At 38.4% G+C, this 16,854-nt stretch overlaps 2 protein-coding genes across 2 annotated transcripts in view; both read left to right on the forward strand.

Moving 5' to 3' along the window:
- Positions 1 to 234: 234 nt before the first annotated feature.
- Positions 235 to 16,854, forward strand: part of LOC105937201 (cytochrome P450 3A56-like) — a gene marked incomplete in the record, with an annotated part of 24,917 nt that continues 8,297 nt past the window's right edge. Inside the window, 12 exon segments of the mRNA XM_036126891.1 lie at positions 235 to 336; positions 558 to 651; positions 786 to 838; positions 1,030 to 1,129; positions 3,975 to 4,091; positions 5,626 to 5,711; positions 5,808 to 5,950; positions 6,030 to 6,154; positions 6,305 to 6,389; positions 7,780 to 7,940; positions 8,041 to 8,267; positions 8,404 to 8,566. Coding sequence (XP_035982784.1) covers positions 272 to 336; positions 558 to 651; positions 786 to 838; positions 1,030 to 1,129; positions 3,975 to 4,091; positions 5,626 to 5,711; positions 5,808 to 5,950; positions 6,030 to 6,154; positions 6,305 to 6,389; positions 7,780 to 7,940; positions 8,041 to 8,267; positions 8,404 to 8,566 — 1,419 coding nt within the window.
- The window catches only part of LOC105937199 (cytochrome P450 3A56-like), a 12,588-nt gene continuing 7,867 nt past the window's right edge, over positions 12,134 to 16,854 (forward strand). Inside the window, exons 1-5 of the mRNA XM_021324473.2 lie at positions 12,134 to 12,231; positions 12,359 to 12,452; positions 12,668 to 12,717; positions 13,049 to 13,148; positions 15,892 to 16,008. Of these exons, the coding sequence (XP_021180148.2) occupies positions 12,164 to 12,231; positions 12,359 to 12,452; positions 12,668 to 12,717; positions 13,049 to 13,148; positions 15,892 to 16,008 (429 nt within the window). The 5' untranslated portion in view covers positions 12,134 to 12,163. The remainder of the gene's footprint in view (positions 12,232 to 12,358; positions 12,453 to 12,667; positions 12,718 to 13,048; positions 13,149 to 15,891; positions 16,009 to 16,854) is intronic.

A 16,854-nucleotide genomic window follows, 5' to 3' on the forward strand; every position in this document is an offset into this window, starting at 1 on the left:
GTTATTAAGTAAAAGTATAAATCTACATTTTTAAAACATGGACAAGGTGATGAAGACCAGTTTAAACAGGATATTAATGGTGTGTTTGTAGAAAAATAAGCATCCTAAAAAATTAATTATAATAAAAAAAACAACAACAACAATAACGCTAGATAAAGAAGAAAAGGAAAGGCAAGACTAATACTGCCCACAGATTCAGGACTCCTCCCCCCAATGGTGGCTTTATAACAGCTTGTTGACAGCTCTGCAGTATGCTTCTGTCTGAGAGAAAATGGATTTCCTGTTTTCAGCAACAACGTGGACTTTAGTTGCTCTCTTTGTCACCCTGTTATTACTGTGAGTATTGTGTGACATTATTTTTCACAGTCCAAAACAATACTACTACTGCTACTACTACTATTACTACTACTACTACTACTACTACTACTACTACTACTACTACTACTAATAATAATAATAATAATAATAATAATAATAATAATAATAATAATAATAATAATAATGATAATAATACTAATCTTATTATCATGTTTGTTTATCTTCTAATCTTTTTTTAGATATGGAATCTGGCCGTACAGATTTTTCAAAAAGATTGGGGTATCTGGACCAAGACCCCTACCTTTTGCTGGAACTCTGCTGGGTTTCTCAAAGGTAATGCCTGGGGAAAAAAATGCCAAAGAACTTTATGGTTTATTACCCATTTTTCTGAAAGCGGACATTGTTTGCTCTATATAATAAACCCATGGCTTTGCTTTACTACCGTGTTCTGTAATTATTTCCTGCAGGGAATACTTACCTTTGACCGTGAATGCCAAACCAAGTATGGGGATATCTGGGGGTGAGTGGACAAAGACATTTATGTAGCAGTTCAAAAAGTAAAGTTTGATTACTGAACTCAAATGTCTTTAAAAGATTTTTCAACAAATTAGCTAAAATAATTTTGTTTGTTTGTTTGTTTTCCTTATATGAATGCTTTGTCAAATATCTGTGCCTTATTATTACAAATAAGTTGTGATTTTATCTTTTCAGTTTGTATGAGGGGCGAACGCCATTGCTGATGGTTGCGGACCCCGAGATGATAAAAACCATCTTGGTGAAGGAGTGCTACACAGCATTTACAAACCGCAGGGTAAGACGGTGTACAGAACAAAGACAATCCAGCATGTTGCTTTCTTGTTTTGGTTTTACAAACTTTCACAGGTAAAGTGAAACTGTGAGAGTTAAGTCTTCCCATTTTTATGGTTTATAGGGGGGTAATTACCTACCTGGGAGCCTTTCACGAGTTCATATTTTGAGCTTTGAGGAGCGCGTTTCAGTCAGACGATTTGGATTTTTAGGAATGTCTGGCAAAGTTTACAAGAAACCTTTTTCTTAAAGTCAAGAAGGATTGCATCTGATACGTGCCTACACAGTCACAAAATCTGATGCAACAGGAAGTAAAGCTCTGTTTCACAACCCCAGCGAAGCCTGGGAGAATATAACACTCCCATATCCCTAGGACTGGAAGTGTAAACAAAGGAGCCAGAACCTGCTGAAAGTCCCTGCTGCACATGTAAACAAAGCATCATACCCTGTTTTGTTAGTTAATTGGATCGGAGGTCTATTTCACAACACCATTATAGATGATTAAGTCTGGATTTTCCTGATATCCTCGTTGAAATAAGCATGGATTCCGTTTCACAAAAGTAGTAACACAAAAGTTACCAGGGCAATTTATTCTGTGCAGCTAGCCTGCACCCCAGCAGGCTAACAGCCAGGCTTAGTTAATCCTGGTCCCTCATCTGTTCAGTCATTGGTCACACTGATCAGAAACCAATGAATTCTGTCAGTTATTTTTTTATTTTTTTTCATCAGCCTGCATTAAATACCACTGATACACATTGGTATTCAGTCAAGAACTATAATTATTTTTAAATTATGACAGTAGCCTATACCATTATTAACTTCATTATTACCCATGTGTGCATTGTTACAGTTCAATTATGTTTTCATTACTGCTGTTGTTCTGAGTTCGACAGAAAGGCCTTTAGTAGACTATTATGTGAGGGTATTAGAATGGCTGACGAAGAAAAAAAAAAAAAAAAAAAAAAAAAAAAAAAAAAGAATGGCTGACGAAGAAGCAAAGGTGTTGTCAAAAAAGTCCGGTTTTCCATGTAATTTTGTTACTGTAGGGGGCGCTGTTTTGCGGACTCCTCCAGAACAAACATATTACCCCTCAAGTGCACAAAACAGCACAAATCTTCTGACTAAACTTGTACTTGTTTTAGGCCATATTTTACTGGTCTATTTAAGATAAGATAAGAAATATTTTATTGTCCCACAATGGGGAAACTTGGGTGTGACAGTGGCAAACACACAGACATTTACACACAATTATTAGCAATGAAGAGAAGAAGAAAAAAGAACAAACCAGTCTAATCTAAAATAAGCTCTAAAGAAACACCAAGAGTGGAAGATAAAACTAAATACCAGAGTAAATATTGCACAGTGGATAATAGGTGACAGTGGGGGAAAAACTCCAGCCTATTTACATAACACACGATAACAGAATATGCAATATGCCTAATCGTGCAGCAGCATCCCTAGCTAGTGTGTGTGGAAGTTAACTTAGCTTCTGGCAATAGTACAGACAATTAATGGTCAGATCAGAACATATGTAACGATTAGCATGATGTAAACAGTTATGTCTATTGGGAGCAGCTAAAATTATAAAGTCTGACTGAAACAGGGAGGAAAAACCTGCGGGAACGTTCCTCAGAGCATCTGAGATGCAGCAGTTGGTCACTGAACAGCAGTTCCATGCATGGGGTGGGAGACATTGTCCATCAGTGATTTGATTTTCCTTACAGTCCTTCTGTCTCGCAGCACTGGGTCCAAATGGCATCCCAGGACAGGTGGATTGAAGTCAAGTATTTGTATTGTTATTGGGTTTGCAGCTTTTTGTTTCTGAAAACCAGTCTCTCTTCTAAATTAGATTTTGGATCTTAATTAGAAAACCTGTATAAATAAAGGTTAAAAAATATATAATTTTTTTAATCACTGTTTTTCTGATATTGTAATGTTTAGACTAACCTTTGGATTTTCATTACGCGGACACTATAATTACAAAAAAAAAGCCTTGCAATTTTTCATTCTAATGAGTCTATAAAATATGCTTGGTTTCCTGAAATGAGAGACAAAAATATGAAACTTTTTTTGAGATGTCCCTGTACGCTAACCAGTATCTGTTGGATAAGTGATGTCTGGCAGAGAGCTGATTTGTTACCATGTTGGACAAAAATTAAGACTGCTGGCACTTAGTGGCATGAATGATACATCTAAAGCCCAACAAGTTCTACTTAAGCCCATTCAATTACAATAATTATACCATACCATTTTATGTCTAGAGAACTTTAAAAACAACATAGAAGCTGACCAAAGTGCTGCACAAAAAAGAAATACATAAAAAAATACATAAAACACTCTATAATGTAAACAAAAAAAGAAAGAAAACAAAAGAACTACAATTCAAACACAGTTAAAAAAAAACTCACTCTGAGTTAAAAGCCACAGGAAAAAGGTGTGTATTCAAACGAGTTTTAAAAACACATTGGAACCTGCCTGACCACCAGTGGCAGATCATTCCACAACCTAGGAGCCAGAACTGCAAAAGCTCGGTCTCCTCTGGATTTTAAAAAGACTTTGGGACAGATCTAAGAACACGCAAAGGTATATAGGGGTGGAGCTGCTCAGATAAACAGGAAAGGGCCAGCCCATTTTACTTAAAAGCAAATAACAGAATTATGGGGGAACAATATATTTTGAGGTATAGTTATTTTACACATCTGATGTTAAAACTTGTCTAAACTCTGTATTCTCAGTTGAAACCTCTTTTCTTGATGATGGGGAAATGAAAGAGTCATGTAGTTGGAGAACTGTCGAAACTGTCGCCTCGGCAGAGTCTAAGCATGTTCTGCTGTTTTGTCTCTTTTCAGAGTTTAATTGGAGATGGTGGACCTCTGGATGATGCAATCACCACAGTGAAAGATGAAAGGTGGAAACGAATTCGCAGCACAATATCTCCATGTTTCACCAGTGGAAGACTTAAGCAGGTCAGGATCTTATGTCTCTTCATAAGTCACATTTATTTTCCCTCAACATTACTCATTTTATTCGTCATTAGTTAATAGGCTATATGTTTTTCACTAGACTATGTGTCTGTCAACTGGTCACTGCTGAGTGGTTCAAATGATTTGTTTTCCATGATTTGAGACTGTAAAAGATGAACTCCTTAATCCTATGTATAGGAGCTTTCCGAGATTAGTGCCCGTTTTCACAAAGATTCCCAAGACTGAAAGTAGCTCGTAGTGTTCTATGTCATTTTAGGAAGAAATCTTAGGATTTCCTGAATTCTAAGATTTTTCTTACAATTTTACTTATGTGAGATAAGTTATTCACAAAGCATCTTAGGCCTCAAGAGAGCTCCTAAAGTGACAAAATGTTAGAAGTAGTGAGGTCTTTTAGCAAGTCTTAAAGTGTCTTAAGCAGAGAAGGTGGCGGAAACAGAGAGCTGATTGCCTGATCCACCACCTAAACAGTGAAGCGAATGAGCACATAAACTTATTCATAATCATAAAATTATTAATATTCATATAAAATAAACTTTATCATTCACATAAGGGGAGATTAATTTGTTTCAACGGCCTGATGGGTTAAAGGTGCAGCTCTAGTTAGCGTCATTTTATTGAGGATAAATAAATAATAGAGAATATTGAATGATCATGAATAAAAAGTTGAGAAATTTACAAAGAATATATATAAAAGAGGCAATAACGTATTTTCTGTATCACATGATAATGTCAGTAGGCTAAATGGTCCTCTAGAAGTGTGCTTGTGTGATGCCATCTCCTCGCTTTTGATTGCTGCACGGAGAGCTTCTCATTTTCCAGGCTGGTGCATAAAAGCACCAAGACGCTCAGAGAAAAAGGTGCATTGATTTGCGGCAAACATGCTTCAAAGTCCATCTATTTCCGCCGTGATTCTAGGACCAACTTACTTTTCAACACTCCTCTGTTCTTCTCCCAGTGCTGTAAAAAAAAACTGAACAGGACAGCAGCATCACCTTCTTTCCTCCTTTTTATGTTGGCCGTTTTGCCAATTACGACCGCTCTATACAAGCAGGCAACCTAGCAAAATGGCTGATGAGTAAAAATAAATAAAATCAATATAATGATGAGGCACCTTAAATAAGGTGTGGTCAAAGATTTTGATGTTGTGTGACAATCAATTAAGATCCATCATCATGTCACACATTTATGAATCCAGTCTTATAGGTTGATTTCTCGCTTATAAGAGAACTGCTTTAATGCTGCAGGTTGTATAATATGATTTACAACACATTTGGAGATGTCTTGTGGTTTTAGAGGGTCTTTTTTGACTATCTTTGTTTCTTTTTATCAACTTATTTTACTCTCTGAAAGATTTAAACATGATTTGAGGGGAACAAATTATTATTATATTATTACAAAATAAAACAATTAGACAGTTGTTTGTGTGTGTAGATCCAATCATACAAATAGGCCTGTCAGTCTTATCTGAATTATTGAATTTCTTATTTATTTCTATTTGTTTGTTTATTTATTGAAGGTTTTCCCTTTGGTCGTTCTATATGCAGACAGACTTATGGAAAAATGTGGACAAATGGATTTGAATGAGCCCATTCATATCAAGCAGTATGGCTGACCTGTTGTATTCATCAGATTACAGACATGTTCTTTTCTTTAAGCAATGATGCAAACCTTTATTACTTGTTTTTGTTTCTCTCTCAGATTTGTTGCACCATTCAGTTTGGATGTGGTGACCAGTGCTTCCTTCAGTGTGGAGATTAACTCTATAAATAACCTCAATGACCCTGTTCATGCTCACATGAAGAAGATTTTGAACTTCAGATTTTGGCCTTTTCTTGTAATGTGTATGTGAGCTCTTTGCTTGTTTTTCATTTGGTCTGAGTATCAAACACATTTCATTGACCAGTTATTATGTCTTTTTAGCTATGTTTCCCTTTGGGCGTCACCTGCTGAAGCTCCTCAAAGTAGAGCTGATGCCCAAATCCAGTGTGGACTTTTTCTACGACATCATTAAGAAATTTAAAGACCAGCACAGTGCCGAGGAATCGGTAAGCACTGACTTGCAGGTTTTAGAACGTGAATCGATTAAGTTGTTGCCGGTTCTAGTTTTTCCAATACCCAAGCAGATGATAAGTCAAATGCAAAGATCTCAGCTCTTTGCTCTGTGTAACAAAAAATTATTTCTGTGGCCCCTCCAGACTCGGGGGGACTTCCTGCAAGTGATGATTCGGAGTGAAATACCAGAATCTGATATAAAGAGCGAACATGAGCAACCCAGTAAAGGTCTGTTTGCACCACAGCCGTAATAGGTCTAACTGAAAATCAAAGAATTCAAGTCAACGTAATAATATAACTTATTAAAGGTATAGCATACAATCTTTTTTGGATTTAAGTTCCAGGGCGATCGCCTTATCTATTGGTTGTCCCACATGCCAATCATTGTGATGCGCTCACATGACACGAATGTGCATGCACGTTCTTTGTTAGTTTCCTCTAGCTGGCTGCACACTCCTAGTGTTTTTGTATCCAGTTAGCTTTGGTTTCAGCCGTTCATTGTAGCTCCACTGCTCTTAACATATATGTTGTAAATAGCTGAGAGTCACAAAAAAGCAAACTGTCTTACAAGTTTATGAGAAAAGGAAAGATAGAAATAAGGCCAGAGTGCATTTGGCAGATCTTTTTCACGCAATCCCCCTGAGGAGTGGAAGAGCAGGTAAGATAGTCTTGTGCATGCGCAGTCATTTAAAAGGGGGAAGGCTGAGCTACTAGTAAAACCTACATAAAGGCTGCGTAGCTAATAAAATGCTAACCTGAAAAACTGATAGAAGGACCACAAGACTCACGATTCAAACTCCTACTCGCTACTGAGAGGTGTAGGAGACACAGCAGCAGAGCTACTGACACATTGGTTTCTCCTTTTGATGTCACAAAAACCTTTGAACCAATAGCAATACTGATTCGAAATTCAATTCAAGACACACGTTGAACCTTAGGAGAGCGCCAAACTGGCGGGTTTAGACACAAAAGAAGAATTTCAACAAACTTTAAGTAATGTTTGTCAAAATAATGTCTGAGCAGTGAGCAGGCGGCTAGCTCGAAGGAAACTCCTTGTGAAACCCTAACTGGGATGCGCTTACATGGCTCTGGTGGTCAGCACTTGGCCTGTAGCTTGGCCTTAGTTTTTTTCATAATAGTTTAAGCTGATGTGTGATACAGGGGGAATAACGCCACTGCCAGTAGGCATTTCCCTTTTCAAGGCCAGTCGAAACACAGTAGAGAAAAGCAGAGCTGGCTGAGTTAAACCAAGTAGGATCGGTGGAACTGCGCCATAGGTGCCTCTCAAGGTACTTACTTCAGCCCTATTGCACTCCCTGTTACTCTGCACCCAACTCTTTGGTGGACTCTAATTTACAATCCTGTGGTTGTCTCGGAACATGTTCACTTTTTTCTGACACACTTTTCCTTGCATTTTGCTTTCAAGCCAATATACCTGGATAAAGTACTCTGCTCAGCCAGCTTCTTTAGCAACAATTTGTTGTAGCTGTTAGTTGGCACTGACTCTGTACTGGACAACTGTCACATCAGCACTCTTCCCCGTGTTGAGTACACGATAACATTGAATTTCTGTGTTGGCTTATAATCATCAAAGTTAAACAAATGTTTATTGTTGCAGGTTTGACGGAACATGAGATCCTATCTCAGGCTTTGACGTTCATCTTTGGTGGCTACGAGACAACCAGCACAACTCTGTCTTTCATCCTTTATAATCTTGCCATAAACCCAGATGTCATGCAGACATTGCAAAAAGAAATCGATTGCCAGCTGCAGAAAAATGTAATTTTTTTATGACACGATGGCTTTTGTAATCCAACAGATGCTTGAGATGTTGTGTAAGTATTCCTTATTTTCATCTAACTCTCTCTACCACATCTAGACCTCCATTTCCTATGAGGACCTGAATAATATGGAGTACCTGGACCAGGTTCTTTGTGAGTCACAGCGTCTAATTCCCACTGCACCTCGACTTGAGAGGACTTGCAAAAAGACGGTGGAGGTTAACGGCCTCACCATCCCTGAAGGAACGTTAGTTGGCATTCCAGTGCATTTATTGCACATGGATCCACGATACTGGAGCTCTCCTGAACTTTTCAAACCAGAGAGGTAAATTACAGAGAACAAGAAAGAAGCCCTATCATGCTAGATTAACTGCTATAAGAAAGCTTTTCTAAACTCAATTACTGTCTAACAATTTTTTACATTTTTAACTAAACTGTCTAATTTAATCCGGCCCGTTCAGGTTCAGCAAGGAGAATGAGAAGGATCTGAACCCCTACGCATACATGCCGTTCGGCCTCGGCCCTCGTAACTGCATTGGGATGCGATATGCGATCCTGGTCATGAAGATGCTGATTGTGCGCATCCTGCAGAGTTACACTGTTGAAACATGCAGAGACACCGTGGTAAGACTGACACCCTGCCATGATTCAGACTGTCTTTCTGCTCGTCTGTCATGTCAGTGTTTCATTTCCACCTGTTTATGTCTTCAGATCCCAATTGAGTTTGACTGGAAGTTTCAACCGACCAAGCCTGTGATGCTGAAGTTTGTTCCCAGAAAACAGTAACTGATGAGACCTTCTTCCTCTGGCGTCTTAGTTAATATAATTCATTAATAATGAGCCAGTAGGATAATTTTTATTGTGAGACGTTCTTTATTGTTGTGAACAATCTAAATGTTATTTTCTCCAAACTTTTTTTTCTTTGTGTCTTTATTCACAATGTTTACCTGATATTAAAGCTTCTAAATAGATCAGATAACTTCCGAAACTCTTACTGTTGTTTTTGTCTTAATCTATCTGATGGAATAACTTTGTATTGCTGCTGTCATTTGAAATGTTAAATTATTATTTACCTCGGAGTCATGTGCTAATCCTTTTACGTCAACAATCAAAACAAACCATAATTTATACGATTATTTAAACATCAGTGTCATTTAGCACATTTGTGTACACTTTCATGTTATTTTTCAGAGATCTTGAAATAGAACCGAAGGAGCTGCACGGCTCACGAACTCGGATCCATAAAAAGAACCGAAACTCTCATTGTGTTGGCTTGTAGAAGGGTTCATAAGACCCTAGCTAGTGCCCCCAGCATTCCCATTACTTTCACTGGATGAGGCATGTGATGTAATTTCTCACTTGATCCTGGATGATGATGGGGATGAAGATGGGACATAGTCAGAGGACTCTGACTAAGTAATGAGCATTACTTAGCCAGAAGTTCAGACAGAGGTCGTAAAACCTCGGTTTGACAGGTAGAAGCTACCCAAGGCTAGGAAAACCCGAAAGCGTGTGCTGCCTGTTTTTCCAGAACTCCTGAATGAAATTGAGGTGACGTAAAGACCCAAGCCTTACACGAGAAAATCCCATCGTGGGAAGTTCTCTGCTGGATTGTGACAGGATAGAGGTTTACGGCTTACACCAGATGCCACTGGTGGTTGCAAGCTACCTTCATCCAAAGGCATCTCTCACGGCCACATTCATCCCATTCAAGACGGACCGCTTTCAGTCCAGCTTTGCCGACAAGTGCTTGAAGGCGGCAGGCCTGTCTGCAAGAGCCCTGAACACTTCATCTATTCTAACTGCACACCAGGAACAAAGTTCCAGACAACTGAAAATCAGCTGAAACACTGAGTTCCTTTAAATCGAGACTGAAAATCCACCTGTTTAGTGTTGTTTCGGCCCATGTTAACAGAACCATTGACCAACATATTTGATGTGTATTGATGTTCTCACCTGATACGATTAAATGCTTGTTACTGGTCTCACAACAAGTGACTGTTTCGATGTGTTTGTTTTCATGATGTTAAGCACTTTGTACCACCGTGCTGCTGAAATGTGCTATACAAATAAATTAGGCTTGTCTTACTAAATGGTGCCAACATGAAAGGGAAGAACTAAAGAGTTCAACCCGGGCTTCTTGAGAAGAATCCTCATGCACTTTATGTTCTCGTGTGGGGAACATTCCCTAAACTTGGTGGTGGCTGTTGCAGCAAAAGCTTCAATAGATGCTATCGGCTGCTTTGGCAATGTACAGAAACTGTACAGCCTTTTTTCAGCAACCCCACAAAGATGGGCAATTCTAAGGGAACATATGACTGTTGCACTCAAAACTTGGAGTGACACACAACGAGAGAGCCTTATTAACGGCATTGAGGCTCTGTGGTACTCTGTGGTCTGAGGTCAAGGAAAGCGTGAGAGATCCTCTGACCAAACGCCGAAAACAGAAAAAGGAACCTCAAATTTTGAGCTTCGAGGAGCGTGTTTCAGTCAGACGAATTAGATTTCCAGGAACATCTGGCAAGGTTTACAAGAAACCTCTTTCAAAGAGTCAAGAGGGATTGCTTCCGATACGTGCCTGGACAGTCACAAAATCTGATGCAACAGGGAGTAAAGCTCTGTTTCACAACCCCAACAAAGCCTGGGAGAATGTGACAATCCTTTATCCCCAGGGCTGGGAGCGTAACAAAGGAGCCAGAACCTGCGGAAAGTCCCTGCTGCACATGTAAACAAAGCAACATATGCTGTTTTGTTTTGTTTGTCTCTTCTTGTAACGTGTATGTCAGCTCTTTACTTGTTTTTTTGATTTGGTATGCGTAGCAAACACATTTAATTTATCAATTATTATGTCTTTTTAGCTATCTTTCCCTTTGGGCATCCCCTGCTGAAGCTCTTTAAAGTTGAGCTGATGCCCACAACAGTTTGGAATTTTTCTACAACATCATTAAGAAATTTAAAGACCAGCACAGTGCGGAGGATTCAGTAAGCACTGACTTGCAGGTTTTAGAAAGTGAATCAATTAAGTTGTTGCAGGTTGTAGACTTTCCAATACCTAAGCAGATGATAAGTCAAATAAAATGATCCCAGCTCTTTGCTCATAAAGATGCCATTAGAAAGAGTATAAACACCTCCACTCGTGGCATAACCTTGGAAACTTCAAACGGCTAACAAAGTAATTTCTGTGTAACTTAAAATCATTTCTGTGGCCCCTCCAGACTCGGGGGGGGGGGGGGGGGGGTGGATTTCCTGCAGGTGATGATCCGGAGTGAAATACCAGAAACTGACATAAAAAGCAAACATGAGCAACCCAGTAAAGGTCTGTTTGCACCACAGCTGTAATAGGTCTAACTGAAAATCAAAGAATCCAAATCATATTCTTATTATCCTTGATGTCCGTTTAAATTGTGAACAAAAGATTATTTTCCTTGTGCAAACTGGGCCAAAAAAGGTGTTCAAACGCAGTGTATATGTTGTTCTAAATTTAACCACTAGGTGTCATTATTACTTCTAGTTCCTTTAACTCCATAGTCGTTTCCAGGAACTCTTGAAGTATATTTATTTCAAAACTTTCTTAGAGTTAACGCTTCAACATTTATATCTTTCATGTAGAGAGGAAAAACGTCCTTGCTGCACAGTGTAGCGTTTATAAATATTCTTTATCTAAAAACAATTCATTTACATTTAACTGAATTCCTGTTGGAAAATTGTATTGTGTATAACATTCATATAGGTGCTTTTCATAACCAAGATCTTCCTGTATTTGTCAATGAAGTTTGACGTTTTGCACCAATACTTATAGGCAAACAGATTTTCTGCTCCATGAAACCCATGGTGATCTTCAGTATTGCACCTATATGGACCTTTAATATATTTGCATTGAACTAAATGGTCCGTTTTCAATGGACACGTATGTGCTGCTCGGTCCATTACTGGCCTGGCTGACTGGAATCACACTGAAGTCGGCCCCTCCAGAAACGACTGCGGTCCCATGGTTAAAAAAACTTAACTGCTTAACTTTGTGCACGGTCTCTGCATACATTTTCTCTACTCCACTTATTTCCTTCTCCTTCTTTCCAGCAGCTAAATTTCTTAAGCTGCTGAGAAAGTTGGAGCAGGGTGTAAACGTGTGGTTTAAGGTTTCAAGACTCCTCCCATTGTAGGCAGGCTTTAACAAAACATGTTGACAGCCTTTCTCCAGCTTTCAGTCAGATAGAAGAGGAAATGGATGTCCTGATGTTTTCAGCGACTACATGGACCTTAGTGGCTCTCGTTTTCACCTTGTTGTTACTGTGAGTATCTGCAACAGTTTTCCCTCACTGTTGTTCAGCTTTTATATCGTATACCACCCAAGAAGCATCCACAAACAAAAACATAAAAAGGAAAACCTTTTTGTCCTGCCTCTCTTTGGACCATAAGGTATGGAATCTGGCCGTATGGATTTTTCAGAAAGCTTGGCATCTCCACACCGAGGCCCCTGCCTTTTGTTGGAACCATGATGGGTTCCGCAAAGGTATGTCGGAATAAACCTTAAACAACCCCTTTGAGAAAAGCTTATTAATGTTTGTTTTGTTTTGTTTTTTTGAAAATGGGAAACCGGTCTTTGATTTACAACTTTTTTAAACATTTGTTCTACTTTTCATCTAAGGGAAGTAGGACTACTTTGTTTTGTTTTGCTCTGAGTAATTGCGGCTTTTCTTTAATTCATCCTTCTGTGATTCTTTGTAGGGACCCACCTTTGACCGTGAGTGCCAGTCCAAGTATGGGGATGTCTGGGGGTGAGTTGTTTCATCATATAAGTCCTTATAGAGACTCCTATTTGAGGAAACTGTTTGCTATAACAGCATTATAGACTAATCCAAACATTCTATAAAAATCTTTATAGTGTGATCTATTGGAATCATGCAGTTATGAAGCTGCTTTAACGTAAACACAACTTGGTTTCACTTTGTTTTTTTCTTGATGCCATCCTGATATTTAATGTTGGGTCTAGTTAAAACTCTGATTTGTAATATTTCATAGATTTGCAAATACTATAGTTAATTATCTACGCGTGCTTCATGTACAGCCCACAGTACCGGCCTAAATGTTCCCTTCTTTAATTTTCAGTTTGTTTGAGGGGCGAACCCCACTGCTGATGGTTGCAGACCCTGAGATGCTAAAAAACATCTTGGTGAAGGAATGCTACACAGCGTTCACAAACCGGAGGGTAAGGTGGTGTGTTAAACAAAGCAAATTCCTTCACTGCATTATTTATTGAGGTAACTACTTCAGCTGAGAGCCTTATCCCCAACAGTTGGTGGTTAACTACTGTTTGCTATGCAATTATGTACCTGAAAACACAATATGAACTCATATCAGTTTACGCAGCCTAATTCCGACCTTCTGTGGAACTGGTTTGGCCACTTTTCACAGCCGCTGTTCCGGACACAGGACATGTCCTGAACGCCATGTCATTTGATATGACAAATCTACTTCCTTCATTGGTAAAAAAAACAGTGGTTTGCATCTGACAGTTAAATAAAACTGTTAATTTTAGTATGAATATTGAAAACAAATTATTTAACTTATGGTTAGCAATCTCTATTTACACTATGTAACTTTGACAAACCTAACTTGTTTATGTTTTGTACACTTTTGAAAAGGCTGACAACTGTGAATGACCCCTAACGTGTATGTGTATTTAAAAAAAAGGAAAAAAAAAACATCTACACAGATTTGAGATGTTGCCTGGACGACTCAGTGTCCAAAACAAGAAAACCGTCTTTCACACTAGAGCAGTTGTTGGGCTGTATAAGATTCTCAAGGTAGGATACCCTTGTTTAGAGAAATCAAGGTATTTATACATATATTTGAAAGCGCTTAACATGCATAGTTCAGACCTGAAGGGTTAGTTTACGTTAACAGTTTCATCATTATACTGGGTGCAGTTCTGGGAAACAACAGTTCTATCGACAACAGTAAAGAGCTTATCCCAGACAGTATAAGCTCTTTACTGTTATTATGATACTTTATTTATTTACTTAGATTTGTTGGAAAAACCATGAGAGAACCATGAGAGAGCTTAATTGTTTATGAGTGAAAAAGAGCAGAACAAATCTGAAGCCAGAAATTCCAAACGTAGATGTTACTCCACAAATGTGTCCTGCTGAAAAAAAAAGAAGAAGAAATACTAATAAAAAAAACGGTACCAAAACACAAAAAGAACTAAAGAAATCTATGTTGATACATTTTTACTAAGGTATATAATGCCATGAAAAAGTATTTAACCCTTTGGCATTTTCCAGCTTATGTTCCCTTGGGATATAAATGGACTGTTTGAGAGTTAGCACCATTTTATTTACAGAACATGCCTACAACTTTGAAGATGTATTATTTTTAATTGTGTGGGAGTGTCCGGCTTATTGTGCTTCTATGGACAGATTCTCCGGTCTCTGCTGTGGAGCTCTGCAACTGCAGGGTTACCTTTGGTCTTTGTGCTGCCTCTCTGATTAATGTTCTCCTTGCCCAGTCTGCTAGCTCTGGTGGCCCTCCCTTGGCAGGTTTGTTGTGGTACCATCTGCTGTCCATGTAAAGATAATGGATTTGATGGTGCTTGTGGGGACTGGGAGCATAAAAGATTTGTACTCAGTGGTGTCTCTGGCACAATAAGTTAAGTGGGGCACAAAAACTCAACACCTAATGGCCACAACTATTTTTTGTGATGTATACAACCTGACTTTGATTGTTAAATTAAACAGATAAATTAGCAAAAACCAACACACTAGAAATGCCATTTATATAAGATAAATATAAATTATAATTAAAGGCTCATTCATAATGTTCGTTTATTGAACATGTCTGTGCAAATTCTCAGTTATCTGTGTCATCGCACCAGCAAACAGACCTTAATCGGAGGCAACCGGACTTTCGCTCAGCTCTTTCTGAAAATGTTTTGACACCTAGGAGTCTTTGGCAATTCTGGTGGCTCGCACTTCAGCAGCTGGCTGTTGGAGTACTGCTGTTTTTAAGGACATGGAGGTCCTTCCTCCTATGTGCATTCTTAGATGCAAATTGATGACATTGGACAGTTGGGACACCTATACGGTCGCACTAGAACCTAAACGTAATGTGTGCAATTCAAATATTTTGGTTGGATGATCTGAGCTTGAGGCCAAAGAATTTGCGTGCCATGGCTGTCTACTAAGCACGTGTTGGGCACTGCTATTTCAGATTATTATTTAAACAAATGTTGGTGGGCCGGCCCCAATATCAAGGTGTGTGAAGAGGATTTAGCCTTCTGAGCTTCTCAGTTTTTGGCAGACTTAAATTATATACATACACAAACGTTTCTAACAAAATTTGATTGGTAAGGGAATCTGTCTTTGTTTTTTTACATTACTCTATAAACAAAAATTCTGTCCCACTAATAATTACGAACACAGAGCTCCATAGCGACATCTGGTGGGGCCAGGCCCCACTGGCCCAAAATGCAGAGATGTCACAGTTTGAAGTTCTCAACAGCTTCGTCCCTGACTTGTTGCTCCTTTGTCTTCATGGTGTTATGCCCTTTTGCTTATTGGTGCTGCAGTCTCTGGAGCCTTTCTGAAAAGGTCTGTTTATACTGAGAGATTGGACAACACTTTGACTTTTTAAGGTATACTGGTGGCAAGCCAATTGTTACAAATATATACACATACATATATACCCTCACACACACAGAGGATAATGTAGTTGTTTAATCTTGTTCTGAAATGTTTATGTAACGCATTAAACGTTTTGAGCATATCTAAAATCACTTGAAATTTTGAAATAGCTTTTAAACATCTGTATTATTGAGCCGTTTAGAGTAAATCTGTTTATCATGGAGTTGTGAGAAAGACCGAGCAGAAAAAGTTGCGCTGTTGGATGACATACAAAACTGTCCCGTCTGTGTAAAGTTAAAACATGTCTGCCTGTACTGTCTGTTCCAGATTACATTTGAAGACAACGGCCCTCTGGAAGATGCAATCACAGCAGTGAAAGATGAAAGGTGGAAACGAATTCGCAGCACAATATCTCCGTGTTTCACCAGCGGAAGACTTAAGCAGGTCAGGATCTCATGACTGTACATTTCTTATGTAGGTCAAATCGAATACAGTGGAAGGTCACTGTATTAGATTTATTTGAGCCTTCACGTTTTTGTTCAATTGCAAAATACAGTGCAATAAAAAAATCCAGTTGATTTGTGCGGGAATTGATTTACACTTTTAGTGATAAGAATGTGATAAAATTTTCTTCATTTTTAGTTTATTCTTCTGAAAAATTACTTTTTTGGTGACGTGAACATAAAAATACAAGTCTTTTATTTTTCCAAATGCATCAGGTAATAAATTATACATTTTATTTATAGGCACCTTTTTTGACACTCAAGGTCACTTTACATTATAAAACAGGATATTAAATGTAATGCTGCATCCTAAGGGTAATAAAGGGGAAAAAAAAGCTCCATGGTGCCACCTTAATTTTTTTTTCCTCAGAAAAACTGTCTACATTTAGTGTTTTAATACTATTAGTGTATTAAAACACTGTTAGTGTTTAGTTTTTTTGTATTCATGGGAATGGAGTGGTAATTTTTCTTTGTTATTGTGACCTTGGGCACCGTTGGTTATATGCCGATAACCTTGTTTTACCAGATCACAGATAAGTTTGTAAGAATTGTCAGAGGCACTGTTGCAAGTTGAATACAATTTTATTTAATTCTAAAGTTCCAGTTTCAGTATAAAAAAAGTTCCACCTTAAAAGTAGGAGTCCATGCTGACCCTGGTATCCTTATAGCTGAGAATCAGTTATACCCAATAATACAGATGTCATGATATTTTTCTGGGATGAACCCGGACACAGCACACACACACAGAGCTAGTTCTTAAAAGTGAGTTTATTGAACAGGGAGGATG

This window comes from Fundulus heteroclitus, chromosome 22 (genome assembly GCF_011125445.2).
Source record: "Fundulus heteroclitus isolate FHET01 chromosome 22, MU-UCD_Fhet_4.1, whole genome shotgun sequence".
Classification (NCBI taxonomy): domain Eukaryota; kingdom Metazoa; phylum Chordata; class Actinopteri; order Cyprinodontiformes; family Fundulidae; genus Fundulus; species Fundulus heteroclitus.